Source organism: Salvelinus fontinalis, chromosome 35, assembly GCF_029448725.1.
Source record: "Salvelinus fontinalis isolate EN_2023a chromosome 35, ASM2944872v1, whole genome shotgun sequence".
In the NCBI taxonomy this organism is placed as follows: Eukaryota; Metazoa; Chordata; class Actinopteri; order Salmoniformes; family Salmonidae; genus Salvelinus; species Salvelinus fontinalis.
The window spans coordinates 12520998-12542304 of NC_074699.1; the positions used below are offsets into that span (position 1 = coordinate 12520998).

The following is a 21307-nucleotide window of genomic DNA, read 5'->3' on the forward strand; positions in this document are numbered from 1 at the left end:
TGTTGTGTGAGAAATACACAGTAAAATGGTGTGAGAAATATTGCATTTTGCCGGCAAAAGGGAGGCGTGGCCGGCGCGGCGACAGCTCAGGGGCGGTGCTTAGAATCCGGAACCACAAAGTACCGCGTGGCTAGGGAAGACGGATGTAAACAAAGACTGTGTCCCTTTCAAAAACCTGCAAATCCGGACGTTATGCCGATTTTGACAGACATATTTTAAAATGTTTCTCTATCAAGCCGACATAATGGACTTTCACTGTCCATAATTCAAGAGGTATGTCATTATTTTTTAAATCAAATTAATGCCGCGCAATTTGTTCAACGAGAATGGTGATGGCGCGCGGCTCTGCACTGGTGCATTAGCTACGTTTAGTGGCTTCCTCCTCGTCTCCTTCCTCTTGTCTACACAAATTATTTGTTGGAGAAAAAAACAGTGCAGGTTTAGTAAAATACATTTTAGGCACCATCTAATGCTTTCATATATAATTCATACGTTTACGTTTTCTTATCAGAAGATAAAGGAAATGTAGACAAGGTGGAGGCTAATCTGCAACCTATGTGTCTTGTCTCAGTCGTAACTGTTAAAATTGTGTTTTAATATGTTTCATGCGCCACACGAAAAAAACACTGGATTGGGTGATCATCACTCAGAGATATCGAAACCTGTATTAACCTACACTTTGACCAGGCACGTGATCAAGCTAGCAGCTGCACGGGAACGAGTCTCAGTTCAAAGCTACTTTTGCCTCCACATTGCAACTGGTTTGAAACAAAAATGAAGTTTCTGAAACTCTTTGGACGTGCTAAATCTGTGGTTATTGGAATGATTCATGTTCAAGCCTTGCCAGGTAAAGATTATTGGGACGCATATGTCGTTTTTTACTCTCTTTTTGTTTTTAACTTTGATTTATGTTTTTCAGGCACCCCTTTAGGAAACATGGCCATTCCTCAAATTATTGAGGAGGCATGCCACGAGGCAGAAATCTATCACAATGCGGGAATTGTAAGTATAAGCAAAAACACAAGAACTCCTTACTTTTTGACGTTACTAATACTGTAGCCTCTAACTATGTAAACCACAATATTCATCCTCAAGGGTGACTGGAAATTAATTGTTTGTTGTCTGTTGATCTTTTGAACAGGATGGGCTGATCATTGAGAACATGCATGACATTCCATACACATTCTCAATTGGACCAGAGGTGTGTGCCTCTATGACAGCGGTGTGTGCAGCGGTGAGGGGGATCTGTCCGTCTCTGCCTCTTGGAGTTCAGATCCTGTCTGCAGCGAACAGCTCAGCTCTTGCTGTTGCACTGGCTTCAGGTTGATACAGCTGGCATTGCTTATTACTGATTAATACATGTATGCAAGAGTGCTTCAGGCTAGCCCTTAGTTTAATCGAAAGATCCGTATTAAGAGGTTGGGAAAAGCAAATGTTTAGCTACCTATTCCATTGTTGTCTTTTTCCAAGGTATGGATTTTATCAGGGCAGAGGGATACGTCTTCTCACATGTTGCTGATGAAGGCCTTTTGAATGCCTGTGCCGGAGACCTTTTGCGATACCGCAAGCAAATTAAGGCTGAACATGTGCAGGTCTTCACTGATATAAAAAAGAAGCACAGGTGAGCAATTGCTCAAAACACTCCAGTCAGACAACCCCACTGGCTAGCCTAGATGTCCTGATATGGTATTTCAGAAGGTTTTCAACATGCAGGTAATGCGGCTAATATTATCCATAAACGGTACTGCAATGAGATGAAAGTAACCTTTCTGACTTGTAGTAAGTGTAATTGGATGTTTTCTGATTTGTGTTTGTGTTCCTAGCTCCCATGCCCTGACTTCAGATGTGAGCATAGTGGAGACGGCCAGAGCAGCTGAGTTTTTCCTCTCTGACGGGCTCATCATCACTGGAACAGCCACAGGGGTTCAGGCAGATCCAATGGAGCTCAGAGGTGTGTCCTGTCTCTGAATTCTCTGGCACATACAGACCTGTATGACACATACGCACAAAGTATGTTCAGTCACTTCACTCAATTTCATACCACTCCCACTGCATACCAGTCTATTGCATACTTCCTACATTTGCAAGGGAATATAGTTCCTGGCGTTAGTTTTTCATGTAGCCCAGAGGTTAAGCTGCCCTAAAGCCCATGGAGCCTCTGAGCCTCGTTGCTAGCCTTATAAAGAGCAGCCTCATAGTCCCCCGAGTCTGGATTGTGCTGACCATGGGCACACAGCCCGGTCCTGCCCTTGCCTGCCACAGCCCTGCTTGGCGTATATAGACACCAACATCGTCTGCTATTTTTAAGCAAAGCCTACAGATGGCTGACTTACACAGAAGGCTGTAAACACAGGCAGGCTCAGGCCAGACTGCTACACAACCCTGCTGCCTAGTTTGGAGGTGCTCCTACAGTCTCCCAGTACGATTCCATTGGGCTGGCTCTGTTGTCAGATGGGTAAATGGAGCTGCCAGAGTCTGGATTTATCTCTTTCTTCATGTGTTTTTCTCATATCATCTCTGAACCTACTTTCACCATTTACTTATCAGAGATGATGCATGACACTTGCAATGCATTCCTAAATCCAACCATTTAGGTATTCGTTTCATATAAGCTCACGCATAATGTAGCATCACAAAACATTTACTCAACAATCCTTTCTTTTCTATTTGCAGATGTTGCAGGGTCTGTAAGACTCCCAGTTCTTATTGGCTCAGGAGTGACCTATGACAACGTGGAACACTACCTTGATGCTAGTGCAATGATAATTGGCTCTCATTTCAAGAGGGGAGGAGTTTGGGCAAATGCTGTTCATCCAGAAAGCGTTAAGAAGTTCATGGGGAAGGTGCATTTGCTTCGAAAATGAAATCCACCAATTTGCTGCTAAAATAATTTAATGCAGAACAATGACATTTGGTGGTAATAATACATGCAATTACTGAAGTTATGTCTCATGCTATTTAATAAAACACAAATAATACCTAAACAAAACAGATTTATTTAACATCTTTTAACATTTAAATATACACCACACTGGGAATAAATGTAGAAAAACAAAGTGAATCACTAAGTACACTAAGTACAAAACATACATTAGTAACAGTGTTTCATCATTATTTGGTAATCCTTACCAAATATAGCAAAAGAGGTCCAATTACTCAAGAGTGATGTTTTGTGTCATCACATATATACAAAATAGCTTTTCATAGCTATGAAACATATCAACTTTCCTTAAAGCAATATACCCACAACGTATCTAAATCTAAGGCACGCAAAGTAATACAAAAAAAGTATTCTATATACAATAGAATTCATATTTGCAAGTGCTAAAACCTTTTGCATTTTATACACTACATAAAAGTTTTCATCAGAGCCATAAGCCTTAGCCGTTACAAGCCAGTTAAAATACTTTTCACATGCACACACATCTACTCAAGGCTATTTCACTCTCAAACTGGGCTCAGTATGTTAATAACATACTCAGCAAAGGGGGTTCCCTTGATCAGGGTAAAGAGATTCACAGGGTCATAGGTCTAAGGTCTGTGTGTTAAGTGGGTTCAGACAGGGGCGTGGTTACTCAGTAGACACTCAGTAGTTGTACAGACGCTGGCAGGGTTGTTTGAAGTGACCAAAGCGTCTGTCAGAGGGGGAGAAGCGCATCTTGGCAAGGTTCTGTCTCTGGAGAGCACTCCTGGTCAGCTTCTTGCACTCCATGCGAGTCCTGGCTCGCTGTATGGCAAGCAGTTGGACATTGCATGGAAGCGGGCTGCCCCAGGCAGCTAGCCTCCAGGACACATGCTGTTTGACTGGCACAGGCCTGCAGTGGGGGGTGGGGGGACAGAATAACTGTAAAATGTGTCACTCCTTTCTCTTGGATAATGGTTGTGTTATCACACTGACTACAGTAGATGGATCCCCTGGATGAAAACTGACCTGGGAGAAGCATCCTCTTCATCTGAGTCTTCCTCATCGCTAGGCTGGTGTCTGATCTGGTATACAGACATACTGGGATGCTCAATCAGCAGGTTCTCCAAAGGGTCTTCCTCAGGGGGATTCAGGGAGTTGTTCTCTGGAAACATCAGACCACAAATTTACTAAACCGAGACCAAAAAGGAAAAACACCAGTGAGACCTCTAATAGTGACCATTAGATCTACTATCCAAATAATTACAATACTACCATTTACAAAACAAGTAACTGCAGACAACAATGCCCATACCAGTTTAACAACTAACTTGTGATTTCAACTCTCTGTGAACAAAATTATCGGCTTACCTTGAATGTTGATAACGACCCATCCTCCCTCCTCAAACTCAATGAGCTCCTCATAGGTTTCATTGTCATCTGTGGGAAAATCGCCATCTGTGCTACCAAGGAAATGGGCAAGTATCTTTCCAATCATTGTGTATATGTTTTGCCTCCCTTGGCCCTCTTATTGCAGTCTGCAAATAAAATGAGTTAACATAGTGTTATAGTATGTTGCCCCCATAAGGAAAAAAATGTGCAAACCGGCTACAATTACTGCTAAACTGGTAAAATTGCAAAACCGATCATAGTAAAACATTGCATCAAATGCAAGAAAACAGCAGAACCTGAAAAGGCATGTGTAGTTTAATATCCACATTGACAGAAGATAGATCTGAAATAATTTCCCGGAAAGCAGACTCTGAACAACACCTTACATTATGACCTTTAGTTTTTAACATTGTGTCCTGGGTTAATGACCCTGCCAGAACAGCAGAATCAGGAACAGCATGCCCCTTGGAAGCTATCTGCAGACTGGAGGTCATGGCATCCTTTCTGACCAGCAACTCATTTCAAGCCTGTGTCTGAATTTTAAGATGTGTTATGAATAAACGAATGTGGTGAATATGAAGCCAATCAGCCAAACTATGGTGAAAACAAATGGTTTGTAAAAAATAAAAATATATATATGTATACATTTTAGTGTATATAATTGTATTTTGACATTTCTGGTCAAATAGGCCTATTAAAAATAGAATCAGGTATAAACAGTATTGGTCTTTCAGGCTTAAGGTGTCATAGACTACACAGAATACCACAACATCCACTTTTAGACTTGGACAGCCTTGGTGTACTTGTCAACCTATACTGTCAATATACAGCTACACCCCAGCTTGCCAGCAAGGGAAGATCCAATAGTGTCCCTACAGAATTAGCTCATAAGGTGCAAAATGCAGAGATTACATATACACTTGCATATATTTTCTGGTGTGCCATCAAAAAGTCCAGAAGTTGGAAGTTTAAAGACATGTAAGACAATCCTTACATTAGCCCTATTCAATATATAATAAATGTGTGATAAAAACAATTAAATCCTTAAAAAACATAGGAAGGTAGTTTGGGTGAACTTGGTATGGCATTAATTGGGTTTAAACTTCTTCAATAAACAAGTTAATAATTAAGAACCTGCATTTACGTAATTCACTGACAATCAAACAAATAACCCAACCTACTTACAAAATGACACATGACATGGTTACAATTACATGGTAGTCTACAAAACTAAAAAGTTGGCCTAATAGGACCCTTTTGGGATGTAGAAATCAATAAAAACATGCAATGGATAGATAAGTTAGTAGGCTAAAGAAAAGAGTCTATGCTATACACATGAACTAAGGCTAAGGATACAACCTCTCGCACAATGTTGAAGGCTACAATGTCTTGTTTTCTTACCTCACAAATGTATATTTAACAGGTGGTGGCCGACGGTTAGCTTGAAACTATAACTGATCTGTAATTGTTTTGATACAGACTTGTTTATTAACACCAACTCTTTTGCTATGGTGGGTGGAGAACGTAAACAAAAATCCCAACTCGAAGGCGGGGCTTCGGAAGGTTGCGCACAACTAACCTTTGTCCTCATAACTAGCTGTCAAGTGAATAAATGTGTCCTTACTTGAAACATACTTAAATACCTGGTTTCAACCGACGTCCGAATACATTAGAGTGGAAGATTATTTATTTATTTTTTAGATGTACAACGGTTTGCTTTTCACAACAGTGGTGGACTTCGTTTTGCATGGCCCGGTGGTCCGTGTGAGCGGAGTTTGTTATTTTTAGATAATTCTATTGATTCTTAAGAGAAATCTCCACCCACCCCGGGCACCGGGCCCTGCAAAACGAACCCCACCAATGTAATGAAAAGGGGGGGAGGGGTGTATTAATGACTTTTCTTGAAACATTGTTGCAAATATTTGCCGAGTAAATGACAATTATGCCAGGTTGCCCCACTGAGATCTATTTATTAGGCTATGTTTGTTTTATTGTGCATCTAAAAACAACCGCGAATCGTTTTAAAAGGATGTGGGCTTGTTCTAAACGAATGTCCCGTCATTCACCGCGGTCATAGTTTTTACCAACACGCAATATACACAGACATTAACACATCATCGAAGTGCGAGATCTGACGGTAGGGATTCGCCACCAATTTGTACTTTAGGCTATTTTCATTTAGGCCAACGTTAGAGTCCGTCCTGTGGGATGGGGACAACTATGTCGTTATGTAAAGGTGATTGCCAGACTTTTAACGGAGAGAGAATTCTGATGGCCATATGATGACACGCTAACACTATCTTCTATTTTTCGATATCGTCTTACGCCATTATAAAAGGCCTACATATCAGAAGGGAAGAATAATTATCATTATTATTAGCTGCGGTCGTTATTATTGTGGTTATAACATAAATCCGAGAAAAGCATTTCGAATCTCTTGTGTGAGAAGTTTTTGACTAATGACAATGGTCTGCATTAAGTCATCAGTTATTTTCCCAGTCTCTGTCTGCTAAATATGATAACTGAATTGATTACTATAATATAGTTTCCTGGTTTTGTCAACATTTGGAGTAAAAAGGGCCTATAACATTATTTGAACAATAGTTTATTTTAGTTTTGGTAGAGGCTACTCTCAGCAGTGTAATGCAGTTCATTACCAGAAGATGGCTTACTCCTAGTCTTCAGGATATCTGACAGAAGTCAAGTCATACATCTCTTCTAGTATTAAATTGGTAGTGGCTATTTGTACTTGCGATGTATACTAGAGATCGATGAGTTGGCTTGGTTGCAAACTGATCTTCAGTGTGTCTCTTATCATCACACCAGGGAGAGCAGCTACGATGGCTCCACGTATGGATGATGTCATGCAACTATGCTGTAACCTGTCTGAAAATCAACAGATAAAAGTAGCAGTGAAGAATTCTGGGAAAGGATCAGCAGTGGCAGGAGGGACTGCATTTTTAGGGGGTCTTCTAGGTGGTCCCCCAGGGATTGCTGTTGGTAAGGATCCTATCAATTTAGTAAGCGAAATTATGATCATCATCTGCTTTTCCCTACTTCAACCACAAGGTGGAGCCATATCCTTTCTCAAACCTATTGTATTGGGTGCAGCTATGAGATTTTTTGTGTATATGTGGTAGGCCTATAAAGTATGGCGTTAGGGTAGAATAATTCTCAGCCAATGTTGTCTTATGAGTGGGGAGGTCGATTTTGATAAATATGGCTGTTTATTTCTATTTGTAGTTATTATGGATCCCCATTAGCTGCTGCCTTGCTCTTCCTGCGGTCCAGCAAAATTAAGGCCATTATACATTTTAAAAACATTACAATACATTCATAACAGATTTCACAACATATTAAGTGTCTGCCCTCAGGCCTCTACTCTACTAATATTTTTGCTGGTATGTCATGCATAAGTTTGCTAATATTGCCAATGAAAAAATTATTAAAGTAGTTGGCAATATCAGTTGGTTTTGTGATGAATGAGCCATCTGATTCAATGAATGATGAAGCGGAGTTTGCCTTTTTGCCCAAAATTGAATTGAAGGTGCTCCAAATCTTTTTAATATCATTCGTTGTCATTTATTTTTGTTTCATAGTGTAGTTTTGTCTTTGTTTTATTCAGTTTAGTTACGATTTCTCAATTTGCAGTACATTTGCCAATCGGTTATACAGCCAGACCTATTTGCCATCTCTTTTGCCTCTTCCCTCTCAACCATACAATTTTTCAATTCCTCATCAATCCACACTTATTGGTAATTGAGATAAGCAATTTCATAAATGTGTCAAGTGCAGCGTCTGGTTGCTCGTCATTACACACTGCGTACCAACAAATACTCTTCACATCAAGAACATAGGAATCACTACAAAACTTATTGTATCACCTCTTATACACAATATTATGCCCAGCGTTTGGAACTTTGGTTTTCCTAGATATGGATACTATATTGTGATCACTACATCCAATGTATTTGGATACTGCTTTGAAACAAATTTCTGCAGCATTAGTAAAGAAATGATCAATACATGTTGATAATTTCATTCCTGTACTGTTTGTAACTCCCTAGTAGGTTGATTGATAACCTGAACCAGGTTGCAGGCACTAGTTACAGTTTTTGAGCATTCTCTTGAGTGGGCAGCTTGATGAAAGCCAGTAAATATTTAAATCGCCCAGAAAGTATACCTCTCTATTGATATCACATACAGTATCAAGCATTTCACACATGTTATCCAGATACTGACTGTTAGCAATTGGTGGTCTATAGCAGCTTCCCACCAGAATGAGCTTTAGGTGAGGCAGATTAACCTGTAGCCATATTTCTTCAACAGCTTTACAGGAATGTGGTTCTGAATATAAACAGCCACACCTCCACTTTTGGCATTTCTGTCTTTTCTGTAGATCTTATAACCATGAGTGTTTTAAATCTGTGAGCTCTTCTCCCCTCTTGATCCTCTGACACAGATCTTGTTTGTGTTGCTCTTTAGGTGGTGCAGTAGGTGGCCTGTTGGGATGGTGGATGACCAGTGGACAGTTCAGACCTCTCCCTCAGATCATCATGGAGCTGCCCCCCCACCAGCAGCAGAGGCTCTATGCTGATATCATGGCCGTTTTGGGCTCACTGAACTGGACAGACCTGGCACAGCTGACCGCCCTGGTCATGGGGAATGGTACTCTCCAGGAGCAGGTCACTGCTGCCCTACTCCGTTATATCACAAAGGAACTAAGAGCAGAGGTGAGATATGGGGACTGATCCACACAGACTGAATATCTGGAGAAACTCCTTAGAACACACATTTGTACTCAAATTCAACTCCAGCTTATTTCTGGAGACTGAAAGAACCTTTTATACTGTAGGTTCACGGAAAGAGGCCTTATGAGGGTTACATTGAGACTCATGTCAGACCTGTCATGTTACCGAATATCTGATCATGTCCATTTAATATCCTTTGATAAAGCGCTTAAATGACAATTACGCCACTAATTTTTTTTTTAACTTAATTTTCATCATCTCCAGCACAACACCAGTGTCTACATATGTGAAAATGGCACATTTCTACGTTTTGTAGAAACAAATATGAAGTTAAAAGTTCTACCAAATGACATCATCAAAAGTAAAACATATTTAAAAACAGTGATTTTCAGGCACTAGGAGATTCACAGTGATGTGAGGAGCAAGAAAATACCCTCCCTCTGGCTAGAAACTTGTTGAAAATCACTGTTTTGAAAACCACTGTTTTAAAAATCACTGTTTTGAAAACCACTGTTTTGAAAATCACTGTTTTGAAAACCACTGTTTTGAAAATCACTGTTTTGAAAACCACTGTTTTGAAAATCACTGTTTTGAAAATCACTGTTTTGAAAATCACTGTTTTGAAAACCACTGTTTTGAAAATCACTGTTTTGTTTTCTTTTAATGCTACCATGTGATGTTACAGAGAAGCATTTGTTTAGCACCTTCTTATCTTTTTAACCACAGATCATAGAAATGCGCTGTTTTAGACACTGTTATGGTTTTGGAGATGATGAATATGAGGTGGAAAAGTGGCAGGATGGCACTTTAATGTACAAGTTTGTTTTGTTTTAGATGAGAAATTGTTATCTCTGAATGTTATCTCTGAATTATATTGTAGTGCGTAATTTGTTGCCGATATTTTGCACTGAAATGTACACATTGAATATTGTTGGGCATTTATAATTTACAATATTTGCAACAAATGCAAGACGATGAAAAAAGGACCCTGATCACTCCTCTTGTAAGTGTGCCTGGCATCTCAAGTGATTCATGCAATGTGAATATTGTAAGAGATGAGTACTTCTGAGAAACCGGCCTTGATATTTCTGGCGCATAATGGTGATAAGTCCCACCTAGTCCTATAATTAACTAATTGGGAAAATCTTGTAGTGCTCTGTACAAAAGTGTTTATATGAAAATCATGAGAAATGAAATAAAGAATAAAGGTGACTTGTATGATCACCACATGCTTTTAGTATGACATGATTAAGCCAGAAAACATGTTGTTTCAGTGAATCAACTGACATTTTCGTGAGGAGAATTCAACCACTTAACACATTCTTTGTAAGAGAAGGAAGACAATGCTACGCAATGTCATCTCCTGGACAGATGTATGCACGTAACATATCTCATCTGACGCAATTTCGCCAGATTTTTTTGTTCTGGGTTTCCGAGACTTTACGGGATGTAATATAGTTCCTCAATGTTTCAAATGTAGACTTTTGAATAATACTAGAATCTTATTAAGATATCAGAGCACTTTTTGAAGTATGTGCAAAGGTTGTTATGACACCACTGTGGTTTCTTTTCCCATTAGTTTTTCTAGATGTTTCCTTGTTCCTTCTTTGCAAGCAAGTTTGGACCCGCGGGTTGTCATAACATCCGACAGCGAAAGATAGATTATTAATCTTGAGGGGAAATTTCATTCGAAGTTATGTCATTCGTTTCTGAGAGATGGTTGTCAGTCTTGTACCTATGGCTTAGTAAGAAACAGTGTCTTAGCAGCTTTTTCAAATTCAAATGGATTGAAGTCACAAGATATCATATTCCATCACCACTTTATTGGTAGTCTGGGATGTGAGAGCAGTCTTATATCTTCATAGAAAAACCTTTTTAGACCTTTCTTTTCAGAAACCAGAGAGCATGATTTAAACTAATTTTGCTTCAAATGCCTATAAAATGTTAATGATTGACATGTTGCATTTGAATATGTTCTTTTTAAAAATGCCATTGGCAGTTGGCCTGAGTATTGCCATTGACAACACTAGAGTTAGGAAAATGAAGTGACGCAAGAACTTTCTCTAAAGGCTTATTTACTGCACCTGTTGCCTCAGGACTGGTTCATGTGTCTGCCGGACTTTGTAACACCTAAGCACTGAATAGTTTGATTACAGCTGTTTGGGGGTCAATAAGCAGTCTTACCAGGTGTTCAGGACAAGGATGACAAAAGGTTGCTATCAAAATATTTAATTTCAAGATAAATGGTTGATGTGAATGTGATAAATAAAGAGGTATAGTTATTGCTGCCATTTTAGAGTTACAATTACAGGTACACTTAATATAGGCACATTATCGTAGTCAACATGCCTTTTTTTAAACAAGATAAGTACAGGACGAATATGAAAGTATTCAGTGCGAAATGTGTTTCATGTAAAATAAGATGCTCCGTGTATGCATAATGGCCAGTCAACAATGAATACTACAGGTTAACCTTTATCAGAAAGATAACAAAAATAAGCCCCCCAAAACACTCAAAGGTATATATTATTATCAGGAATATATTGATCCAATGCATACATTATATGATTAGGATTAGTGTTCATATTTGTGCAATATTTATGATTACATGTGATCATGTATCGTCTTGATTTGGCGCTCTTCACCACATACTCATTCAGTAAATACTTTTCAGGGTCCTCTCACATCGTCCAATTGTCAACCAAGTCAAGTCAAGTGACTTGACAATCCAGTGAGCTTGAGACTTCGATGGTCCGGCTTTAAATAGTTATATGGGGACCAAGAGTTGTGACACTCAACCCACTTGCTTGGTGCGTGGTGTTGTACCCGCTCATCCGCCTCATCGTCGCTAGTCGCCTCGTACTCGGGCATGACCAGCTCAGATTCATCAGAGCAGTTCCTCCCATCACTGTCCCCCCGAAGATGCACCTCATCCTGAGTCAGCTCCCCATGGTCCTGGAGACTGAGGTGACACAGTCGACACACCCTCACAGGCTTAGTAGAGATGTGGCAGATCACGGCCCGGTTCTTGGAGCAGGCGTTGCAGACGACAAAGCCGCAGCGACGACAGTGGTGGCGACGTTTGTTGACCCGAAACGTTTTAGAGCAGCGCATGCAGATGGCGGACACCCGGTCAGGGATCCAGGTGGTGGCGAAGGTGCATCCGGGCTGGCAGCCGGCATGCTGCAGCTGCTTGGACCTGCAGTCCTCAATGTGCTTCATCCAGGCACGCTTCTCCTCAGCGGAGGCAGCTGCCACATAGAAGGACTTCTGTGGTGTGCGGATCAGCCACTGGTTCTCCATGATGACCCCGTCCTCCAGGTCCTCTAGCTGGATATCCTCCAGGGAGATTACATGCTGGTTCTTGTGCCAGCGTCCATGAAGGATGATGCTACCGTACACCAAAATGTCATTAAACAAGAAAAATACTTTAGGCTGGGGGTGGCGTCGACACAGCTTCATCAGCCGCCCCTCGCCTATCAAGACCCGGTCAGGTCTGTACAGGGACCTCCCAGAGGGACCAAAGGAGTTCTCCACTGCCTGGATCCGCTCTCTGTTCTCTTGCGTGAAAGCCAGCTGGTCCACCATGATGAGCTAGATTACAATACTACAGGAAATTAACAAAATGGAAATAACAAAAAATATATATTTCTATTTACATTATGAGACGAAATGGTAGGCCTATGTCACTAATGATCAAATAAATGGCTTGTGAAAAATAGTTAAATGGACCTTTTACTCTGTTTTGTGATTTCTATCTTGTTTACGCTGCAACAGTCTGTGTCTCGGTAGTAAGTCGTTTAGTTCCCGTCTGACCACCATATGTTTTGTCAGTGTCAAATAGTAGTTTCTGTATTGAAGAGTGAGTTGGCACGAGAGGTCCTTTATATGTGCAAATCACATTTCCTGTTGAGCCGCATTGCATGGGGAGTTCCAAAACAACATGATGGGGAAAGAGAGATAGAGAGAGCAAATAGAAAGAGGGAAAACGGGCAATACCAGTTTGCCAAACATGATGGGATGTGACTCAGAGCGTAGAGATCCTATTCAATTACAGTGAACAAAACTATTGCTAATTCTAGGACTATTAATACATCACAGAGAAAAACTGTTGGACAGTTTTGGTAAAAAGCTGAGGGACGGGCCTTGGAGAAATGTAAACACTCTCAAATTCATAGACAGGGTTATGGATGCAAGGACTGACCATCCATGCTATCAAAATGATAGTTTTAACCATGTTTTGAGGCTACACAGCGTTTGTTTACATTTACGTTGTTTACAAATGTTGGAATACAAAACAACAGTTGAACTAAGCTCATGTGGAATTTCTAAGTTATATTCTTCAATAATCAATGGGTATAAGTGTACAAAACATTAACACCTGCTCTTTCCATGACAGAGACTGACCAGGTGAATCCAGGTGAAAGCTATGATCCTTTATGGATCTCACTTGTTAAATCCCCTTCAATCAGTGTAGATGAAGGGGAGGAGACGGATTAAAGAAGGGGTTGAGACATGGAGTGTGTATGTGTGCCATTCAGAGGGTGAATGGGAAAGACAAAAGATTTAAGTGCCTTTGAACGCTGCTGGGTTTTTCAGACTCAACAGTTTTCCGTGTGTATCAAGAATGGTCCACCACCCAAAGAACATCCAGCCAATGTTACACAACTGTGGGAAGTATTGGAGTCAACATGGGCCAGCACCTTATGGAACGCTTGACACCTTGTAGAGTCCATGCCCTGACGAATTGAGGCTGAGTGGACAAAACATTAAGAACACCTCCCTATATTGAGTTGCACCCCCTTTTAATGGACCATTCTTTATATAGATGGGAAACTGTTGAGAGTGAAAAACCCAGCAGCATTGCAGTTCTTGACACACTTAAACCGGTGCACCTGGCACCTACTACCAGGGGTGTAAAAAGTACTCAATTGTCATACTTGAGTAAAAGTAAAGATAACTTAATAGAAAATGACTCAAGTAAAAGTGAAAGTCACCCAGTAAAATCCTACTTGAGTAAAAGTCAAAGTATTTGTTTTTAAATATACTTATGTATCAAAAGTAAATGGAATTGCTAAAATGTACTTAAGTATCAAAAGTATAAATCATTCCTTATATTAAACAAACCAGATGGCAAAATGTAATTACATTTTTTATTGATGGATAGCCGGGAGCACACTCTAACACTCAGACATAATTTACAAACAAGCATTTGTGTATAATGAGTCTAACTGATCAGAAGCAGTAGGGATGACCAGTGATGTTTTCTAGATAAGTGTGTGAATTGGACCATTTTCCTGTCAAAATGTAACGAGCATTTTTGGGTGTCAGGGAAAATGTAAAAGTATATTATTTTCTTTAGGAATGTAGTAAGTAAGAGTAAAAGTTGGCAAAAATATAAATAGTAAAGTAAAGTACAGATACCCCCCCCAAAATATTTAAATAGTACTTTAAATTAGTTTTACTTAAATACTTTACACCACTGCCTACTACCATACCCCGTTCACAGTATATCATTAATTTATAGGTTCAAACATTTATGTAGCAGTTTAGGATTCCAGCTTTAGACAGAAATATTAATAACAATGTAACGATAGGAAATAAACCACATGGCTATAAATTAGAGGAATATAATTATGATGGTTCGTGATACTAGATAATGGTTACAACTGAAAAACAAAAAAATGTACTTGCTATAATTGACAAGAAGCATTGAATGGAAAAATACAAATGATAGTTGCTGTATGTTGATCAGATTTTCGCTCCAGGGAAAACCACAAATATTCTTAAACAGAGTATCAGGTTTCAGGTAGTATGAGAAAGTATTCTCTTGATTGATCACTCTTATGGAATGTTGTTTAAACTAGGTTATACAATGGGTTGGTCTAATCCTGAATGCTGATTGGTTAAAACCACATTCAGCCGGTGCCTTTTTCACAAGTTACCACCGCTAAATCTATGGCTGTTTACTCTGTTCCATCTGACCGCACAATCCACTGTCTCATCAGCCCAGCCAGTCAATTTATAAACTTGATCTCCACTCTAAAAAGCATCTAGACATTATCTCACATTTCTTTTAGACTAACATTTAGTTTTCAGCAGCAGAGATTTATATAAACCTTGCTGTCTGGCTCTCCGGCATTCGCAACGTTGTTTCAATATTCGAATTCGATCTCCTGCTGTCCCATAGTAAGGAACATGTCTGGACGAGACAGACAGGCAGGCAGTGTTTCTCAGCCAGTCGAAATCATGAATCAGCTGGCATCATTTTTATGGATATATACAAATAACTCTCAATTGAAAAAAGGTCAAACGAAATGAAGTGCAGCTAGTTTACAGTCTTTCCAGCTTCCGTTTGAAGTTATTGTGTTAGCTGTGTTGTTGGCTTGCTCCTCGGAACAACAGTATCCTGACGAGTGAGTACATTTTCTATGCCAGGTGAAATTGCGCCTCTGTAGCTCATTGTTATGGATGCATCTAAATAAATGTCACTAGAAAACAGCTTTAACAAATGCAAATGCAGCTACTTTGCTGTTATTCGGTCTGCAATGTGTGATGTGACTGTAAGTTAGCCGTAGTTGGCTAGCTAGCAAGCAAGGGATAAGAACATTGCCAGCCAGTATGGCAATCGAACATTTATAACGAAGGACTGGGTCGCGTCCATAGATACAGAACAAAAAGACTGAACGACTGGGTCGCTTCTCTGGCACCCGAACCGATAGAACAATTGACCAGCCAGCTTGGGTAGCCACCCTAGATTTGTGTTGGGACTATTTATTGTGGAAGAAATAAATACTATGAATAAATTAATTAAAATAATGTTTTTAATGAAAATATGTAAATCATTATTTTAATATGTTGGTAACCTGTTGTATGAAGGTAATAAAGCCGTCGAAGCCGGTGTCTTTGTAGGAAATATTGGCACGGCTTGCATCGACTTTGTCTCAGGCCTAACAGCACGTGCCAATATATTAACACCGCTTCTCGGGCATTACACTTAAATATTGGCCTACACGAAGACCAACTTCTGATGCGGAAGCAATAATGCCTGAAAAATGTAATGTCATCACAATTTAAACAATCATAAGGGATTTCCTTCAGTAGGGGTGTCTTCTCAGGCCACGCTATGATGGAACAAGCGGATTAAAAAAGCCAACGCACAAACTTGCCATTTAAACACAACCATCTCCATCTCACCAAAATAATGAGTGAACAATGTAATTGTGATGTGCATCATTGAACTAGGTGCTAAGAGTTAATACAGCTAATAAGGTTGTATTTTTTTTCAGTAGAAAAAGACACGACATGAATGTACAGTTTGTTTCAAGGAATACTATTACTGACCATTATACCATGACAAAGACGACAGCTTTCCAACAAGCGTTGCGCTTTACAAGAATACAGATGTAGAATTTTTTTTATTGTGAAATCTGGTTACTGTGCATCCTGTGGTTTTTATGAGGGAAAAGAATATGTCGCAGTATGGGTATTCTTTAGCGTAGAATGCCAAGTCACCAGGGCTGTACAAATCGACATAGCACGTGCATGCAAGAAACATTGGACTTGAATATTAAACATACAGGGTTTTAATTATATGTATGCTTTTTGCAGCATCAAACATGGTCATAGACGTACATGTTGCATTGTATGGACTGATACACCAGCCCCTTACACCTTGTGAAAAGAAAGAACAGAAAGCATATTTGAAGTCCCAGTGAAGAAGTGATGACGTTTAGTTTTTCGCTTCCAGTCTGTCTCATACCCCCCCCTGCCCGATCAATGAAATATTTAATGCATCAGCACACTACTTAGAACAGTGATAGGCTTTTTACTGGGAAAATGTATAGGGAAATAAAATGTGAAAATATTTTACAAAACAGACAGCAAATGCTGTCTTTTAAATTGATTTAAAAAAAAAAAAAAGAATCACTCTATTTTCATTATTGTTAAACCATAAAAACTTCTTATTCACAAAATCACTCATGGTTAATAAAAAAAATGAATATGAGCTATCCAAAAGCCAACAATAAAAGAGACCTACTTGTCAATTCAACTCAACTACCAATTGAAAAATTCAGGTCAGTAATGTTACCAGTACCTATGTCACTTCAATTGACAAACCAACAAAATACAACAGGTTCCTCAGAAAATGTTGGCCAACTAGGAAATTCCCAAATGACTGGGAAATTAAGCATCTTTTATACCAAAGACAGGCACATTTTCAGCATCCACATAGCAGTATCATTATATCATAACTCATTGTGTTACTTCAACCTATGTAATCAAGAAAATGTAACCTGTAATTTGACAAAAATGCAAGGAGATAGATACGTTTTTTGTGCATACATTGAGGAAGCAGATTGATTTAGTGCCACCTTGTGGACATAGGCAGTGTTGCTCAAAACTGAAGACAGATCATAATGTATTTACAATTATGTAAAATCATTGACCCATCAATGGATACGTTTACAAAAAAGGAAAATACCAACACAAATGCTCTCTAATCACAACTATTTTTTGATTGCTTTGAGTCTGTCAGGTCTCCTGTCTTTGCCACAGTACGAAATACTATAGAACAGGGCTTGCATCCAAAACAGATGCTGAGGTTCCCGTATGACTTGAAAATAAGAATTGAAGATGGTGAGAGTCCTTATTATAGATCCTGACAGGAGCTGTTTACTTCTCTGTACTTTGAGTCTCTGAGTTCAGTCTAATTTCTCCACCTGCAGTTGCAGGTCAGGTCGTCACTCATCATTGTCATTTGCACAGGCGGTACTGTACTCCATCAACACCATCATAGGTCTAGGATTCCTTTAACTTTAAATTCCTTTGCTGATTGTTCGCTTGAGCGGAGTTTAAACTTGCTGCCGTAGATATGGGAGACAAAGCCATCAATCTTCACGGAAAACACGCTGTTTCGCTTGGTATGACTGCAGAAAAAGGAGAGATAAGACAGTAAATTGAATGTCAGTTTGGCAGTTGAAAAACAGTTCAATAACAGCAGACTGAACGGGTACCAAAACAAAGTTACTGAAATGTGGCGTACAAACATTTCAGTTTGTCCTCCTTTGTGATGATTTTGAAGACGTTTTATCTCCTGCACTAGGATTCCTGTGGTGCCTACATACAAGGGGCTTTTGGACCTGGCCACTGTTTCACACACGCAAAAACATTGGTGATGATTACATCAACAGGATTATGTATATTGTGCCATAGAAGTGCTAATTAAGGTCCTGAAGATTGGCATAGATTAGTGACAGTAACAGCAAAGGTGTTTTGACCAAATAAACGAGCTCTCACCCACCAGGTACAACCCTAAATCCGTAAACATGGGCACCCTCATAGATGTTATCCTGACCAACTTGCCATCCAAATACACCTCTGCTGTTTTCAATCAGGATCTCAGCGATCACTGCCTCATTGCCTGCATCCGCTATGGGTCCGCGGTCAAACGACCACCCCTCATCACTGTCAAACGCTCCCTAAAACACTTCTGCGAGCAGGCCTTTCTAATCGACCTGGCCCGGGTATCCTGGAAGGATATTGACCTATTCCCATCAGTCGAGGATGCCTGGTCGTTCTTTAAAAGTAATTTCCTCACCATCTTAATTAAGCACGCCCCTTTCAAAAAATGTAGAACTAAGAACAGATATAGCCCTTGGTTCACTCCAGACCTGACTGCCCTCGACCAGCACAAAAACATCCCGTGGCGGACTGCACTAGCATCGAATAGTCCCCACGATATGCAATTTTTCAGGGAAGTCAGGAACCAATACACGCAGTCAGTCAGGAAAGCAAAGGCTAGCTTTTTCAAACAGAAATTTGCGTCCTGTAGCTCTAACTCCAAAATGTTTTAGGACACTTTAAAGTCCATGGAGACAAAGAGCACCTCCTCCCAGCTGCCAACTGCATTGAGGCTAGGTAACACTGTCACCACCGATAATCGAGAATTTCAATAAGCATTTCTCTACGGCTGGCCATGCTTTCCTCCTGGCCACGCCACCCTGCAGCAACGTACCCAAGCCTTCCCAGCTTCTCCTTCACCCAAATCCAGATAGCAGATGTATTGAAAGAGCTGCACAACCTGGACCCGTACAAATCCGCTGGGCTAGACAACCTGGACCCTCTCTTTCTAAAATTATCCACCGGCGTTGTTGCAACCTCTATTACCAGTCTGTTCAACCTCTCTTTCGTATCGTCCGAGATCCCTAAAGATTAGAAAGCTGCCGCGGTCATCCCCCTCTTCAAAGAGGGTGACCCTCTAGACCCAAACTGTTACAGAACTATATCCATCCTGCCCTGCCTTTCTAAAGTCTTCGAAAGCCAAATCAATAAACAGATCACTGACCATTTCGAATCCCACCGTACCTTCTCCGCTGTGCAATCCGGTTTCTGAGCTGGTCACGGGTGCACCTCAGCCACGCTCAAGGTCCTAAATGATATCATAACCGCCATCGATAAAAGACACTACTGTGAAGCCGTCTTCATCGACCCGGCCAGGCTTTCGACTCTGTCAATCACCACATTCTCATCGGCAGACTCAACAGCATTGGTTTCTCAAATGACTGCCATGCCTGGTTCACCAACTACTTATCAGATAGAGTTCAGTGTGTCAAATCGGAGGGCCTGTTGTCCGGACCTCTGGCATTCTCTATGGGGGTACCACAGTGTTCAATTCTCGGGCCGACTCTTTTCTGTGTCTATATCAACGATGTTGCTCTTGCTGCGGGTGATTCCCTGATCTACCTCTACACAGACAACACCATTCTGTATACATCTGGCCCTTCTTTGGACACTGTGTTAACCAACCTCCAAACGAGCTTCAATGCCATACAACACTCCTTCCGTGGCCTCCAACTGCTCTTAAACGCTAGTAAAACTAAATGCATGCTTTTCAACCGTTCTCTACCCACACCCATCCGCCCGACTAGCATCACTACTCTGGACGGTTCCGACTTAGAATATGTGGACAACTACAAATACCTAGGTGTCTGGCTAGACTGTAAACTCTCCTTCCAGACTCATATTAAACATCTCCAATCCAAAATTAAATCTAGAATTGGCTTCCTATTTCGCAACAAAGCCTCCTTCACTCACACCGCCAAACATACCCTCGTAAAACTGATTATCCTACCGATCCTCGACTTCGGCGAACACTCTACTCTGCAGTCTATCACTGTGCTATCCGTTTTGTCACCAAAGCCCCATACACCACCCACCACTGCGACCGGTATGCTTTCGTCGGCTGGCCCTCACACATATTCGTCGCCAGACCCACTGGCTCCAGGTCATCTATAAGTCTTTGCTAGGTAAAGCCCCACCTTATCTCAGCTCACTGGTCACGATAACAACACCCACCCGTAGCACGCGTTCCAGCAGGTATATCTCACTTGTCATCCCCAAAGCCAACACCTCCTCCTTGCCAATGACTGGAACGAATTGCAAAAATCACTGAAGCTGGAGACTTATATTAACTTTAAACATCAGCTATCTGAGCAGCTAACCGATCGCCTCGCGATGCATGAAGTCGCCTATTTCCTTCTCGCTCATACCCGGTAAACTGTTCTTCAGAAAGCCATTTGTGAACGTCTCCGCCTGCTTATCACTCTGAGACTGTATGTGCACCTGAACAGACATATCCAATCATGAGACAACTATAACTAGTTAGGCTATGCCGCTAGCTTGTCTGCACAACTGAAAACAGTTAGGCAATGTGGCGGCATATTTAAGTGATAATGCCTTCGAAGCCGGTGTTTAGAGGATATATTCGTCAAACACCTGCTTTGAGGGCATTATCACTTTTATACAACAGGTTACCAACATATTCAAATAATGACTGACATATTTTCATTAAAAACTTTATTTTTATGAATTTATTAATACTATTACAAGATATAGTCCCAACACAAATCTAGGGTTGCTACCCAAGCCGGCTGGTATTTCGTTCTGTCGGTTCGGTTGCCAGAGAAAGCGTCCCCGTCGTTCAGTCTTTTTGTTCTGTAGCTATGGACGCGACCCAGTCGTTCATTCTAAATGTTCCGTTGCCATACTGGTTGGCAACGTTCTTAACCCTTGCTTGCTAGCTAGCCAACTACGGCTAACTCATAGTCACGTCAAAAATTGCAGCCAGAATAACAGCAAAGTAGCTACGTTTGCATTTGTTTAAGCTGTTTTCCAGTGACATTTATTTGGATACATCCATAAAAATGAGCTAATGAGGCTCAATTTCACCTGGCATAGAAAATGTGCTCACTAGTCAGGA

At 40.6% G+C, this 21307-nt stretch overlaps 4 protein-coding genes across 8 annotated transcripts; 2 read left to right on the top strand and 2 right to left on the bottom strand.

Moving 5' to 3' along the window:
• The first annotated feature begins 105 nt into the window (after positions 1 to 105).
• On the top strand, positions 106 to 4888 carry zgc:162297 (uncharacterized protein LOC555865 homolog). Of its 2 annotated transcripts, none has more exons than XM_055899220.1 (6): positions 106 to 273; positions 920 to 1002; positions 1142 to 1322; positions 1471 to 1621; positions 1824 to 1951; positions 2674 to 4888. In XM_055899220.1, exons 2-6 carry the CDS (start codon positions 937 to 939, stop codon positions 2862 to 2864), a joined length of 717 nt encoding a protein of 238 aa, XP_055755195.1. In that variant the 5' UTR covers positions 106 to 273; positions 920 to 936; the 3' UTR covers positions 2865 to 4888. The 2 variants fall into 2 exon arrangements, with proteins under 2 accessions (XP_055755195.1, XP_055755194.1); XM_055899219.1 differs by lacking the exon at positions 106 to 273 and adding an exon at positions 315 to 847.
• On the bottom strand, positions 2977 to 4400 carry LOC129834329 (tumor protein p53-inducible nuclear protein 2-like). Its single transcript, XM_055899221.1, has 3 exons — positions 4274 to 4400; positions 3932 to 4067; positions 2977 to 3815 (listed from the first exon to the last, which is right to left on the bottom strand). Exons 1-3 carry the CDS (start codon positions 4398 to 4400, stop codon positions 3587 to 3589), a joined length of 492 nt encoding a protein of 163 aa, XP_055755196.1. The 3' UTR covers positions 2977 to 3586.
• A 1442-nt stretch (positions 4889 to 6330) lies between the features above and the next one.
• On the top strand, positions 6331 to 10269 carry LOC129834330 (protein C19orf12 homolog). Of its 4 annotated transcripts, none has more exons than XM_055899223.1 (3): positions 6331 to 6431; positions 7121 to 7294; positions 8780 to 10269. In XM_055899223.1, the coding sequence occupies exons 2-3, from the start codon at positions 7135 to 7137 to the stop codon at positions 9043 to 9045; spliced, it is 426 nt and encodes a 141-aa protein (XP_055755198.1). In that variant the 5' UTR covers positions 6331 to 6431; positions 7121 to 7134; the 3' UTR covers positions 9046 to 10269. The 4 variants fall into 4 exon arrangements, with proteins under 4 accessions (XP_055755198.1, XP_055755199.1, XP_055755197.1 ...); XM_055899222.1 differs by lacking the exon at positions 6331 to 6431 and adding an exon at positions 6438 to 6530; XM_055899224.1 differs by lacking the exon at positions 7121 to 7294.
• Positions 10270 to 11478: 1209 nt separating this feature from the next.
• Positions 11479 to 12879, bottom strand: LOC129834327 (pleckstrin homology domain-containing family F member 2-like). The gene has a single exon (XM_055899218.1). The coding sequence runs from the start codon at positions 12631 to 12633 to the stop codon at positions 11752 to 11754; it is 882 nt and encodes a 293-aa protein (XP_055755193.1). The 5' UTR covers positions 12634 to 12879; the 3' UTR covers positions 11479 to 11751.
• Between the last annotated feature and the right edge of the window lie 8428 nt (positions 12880 to 21307).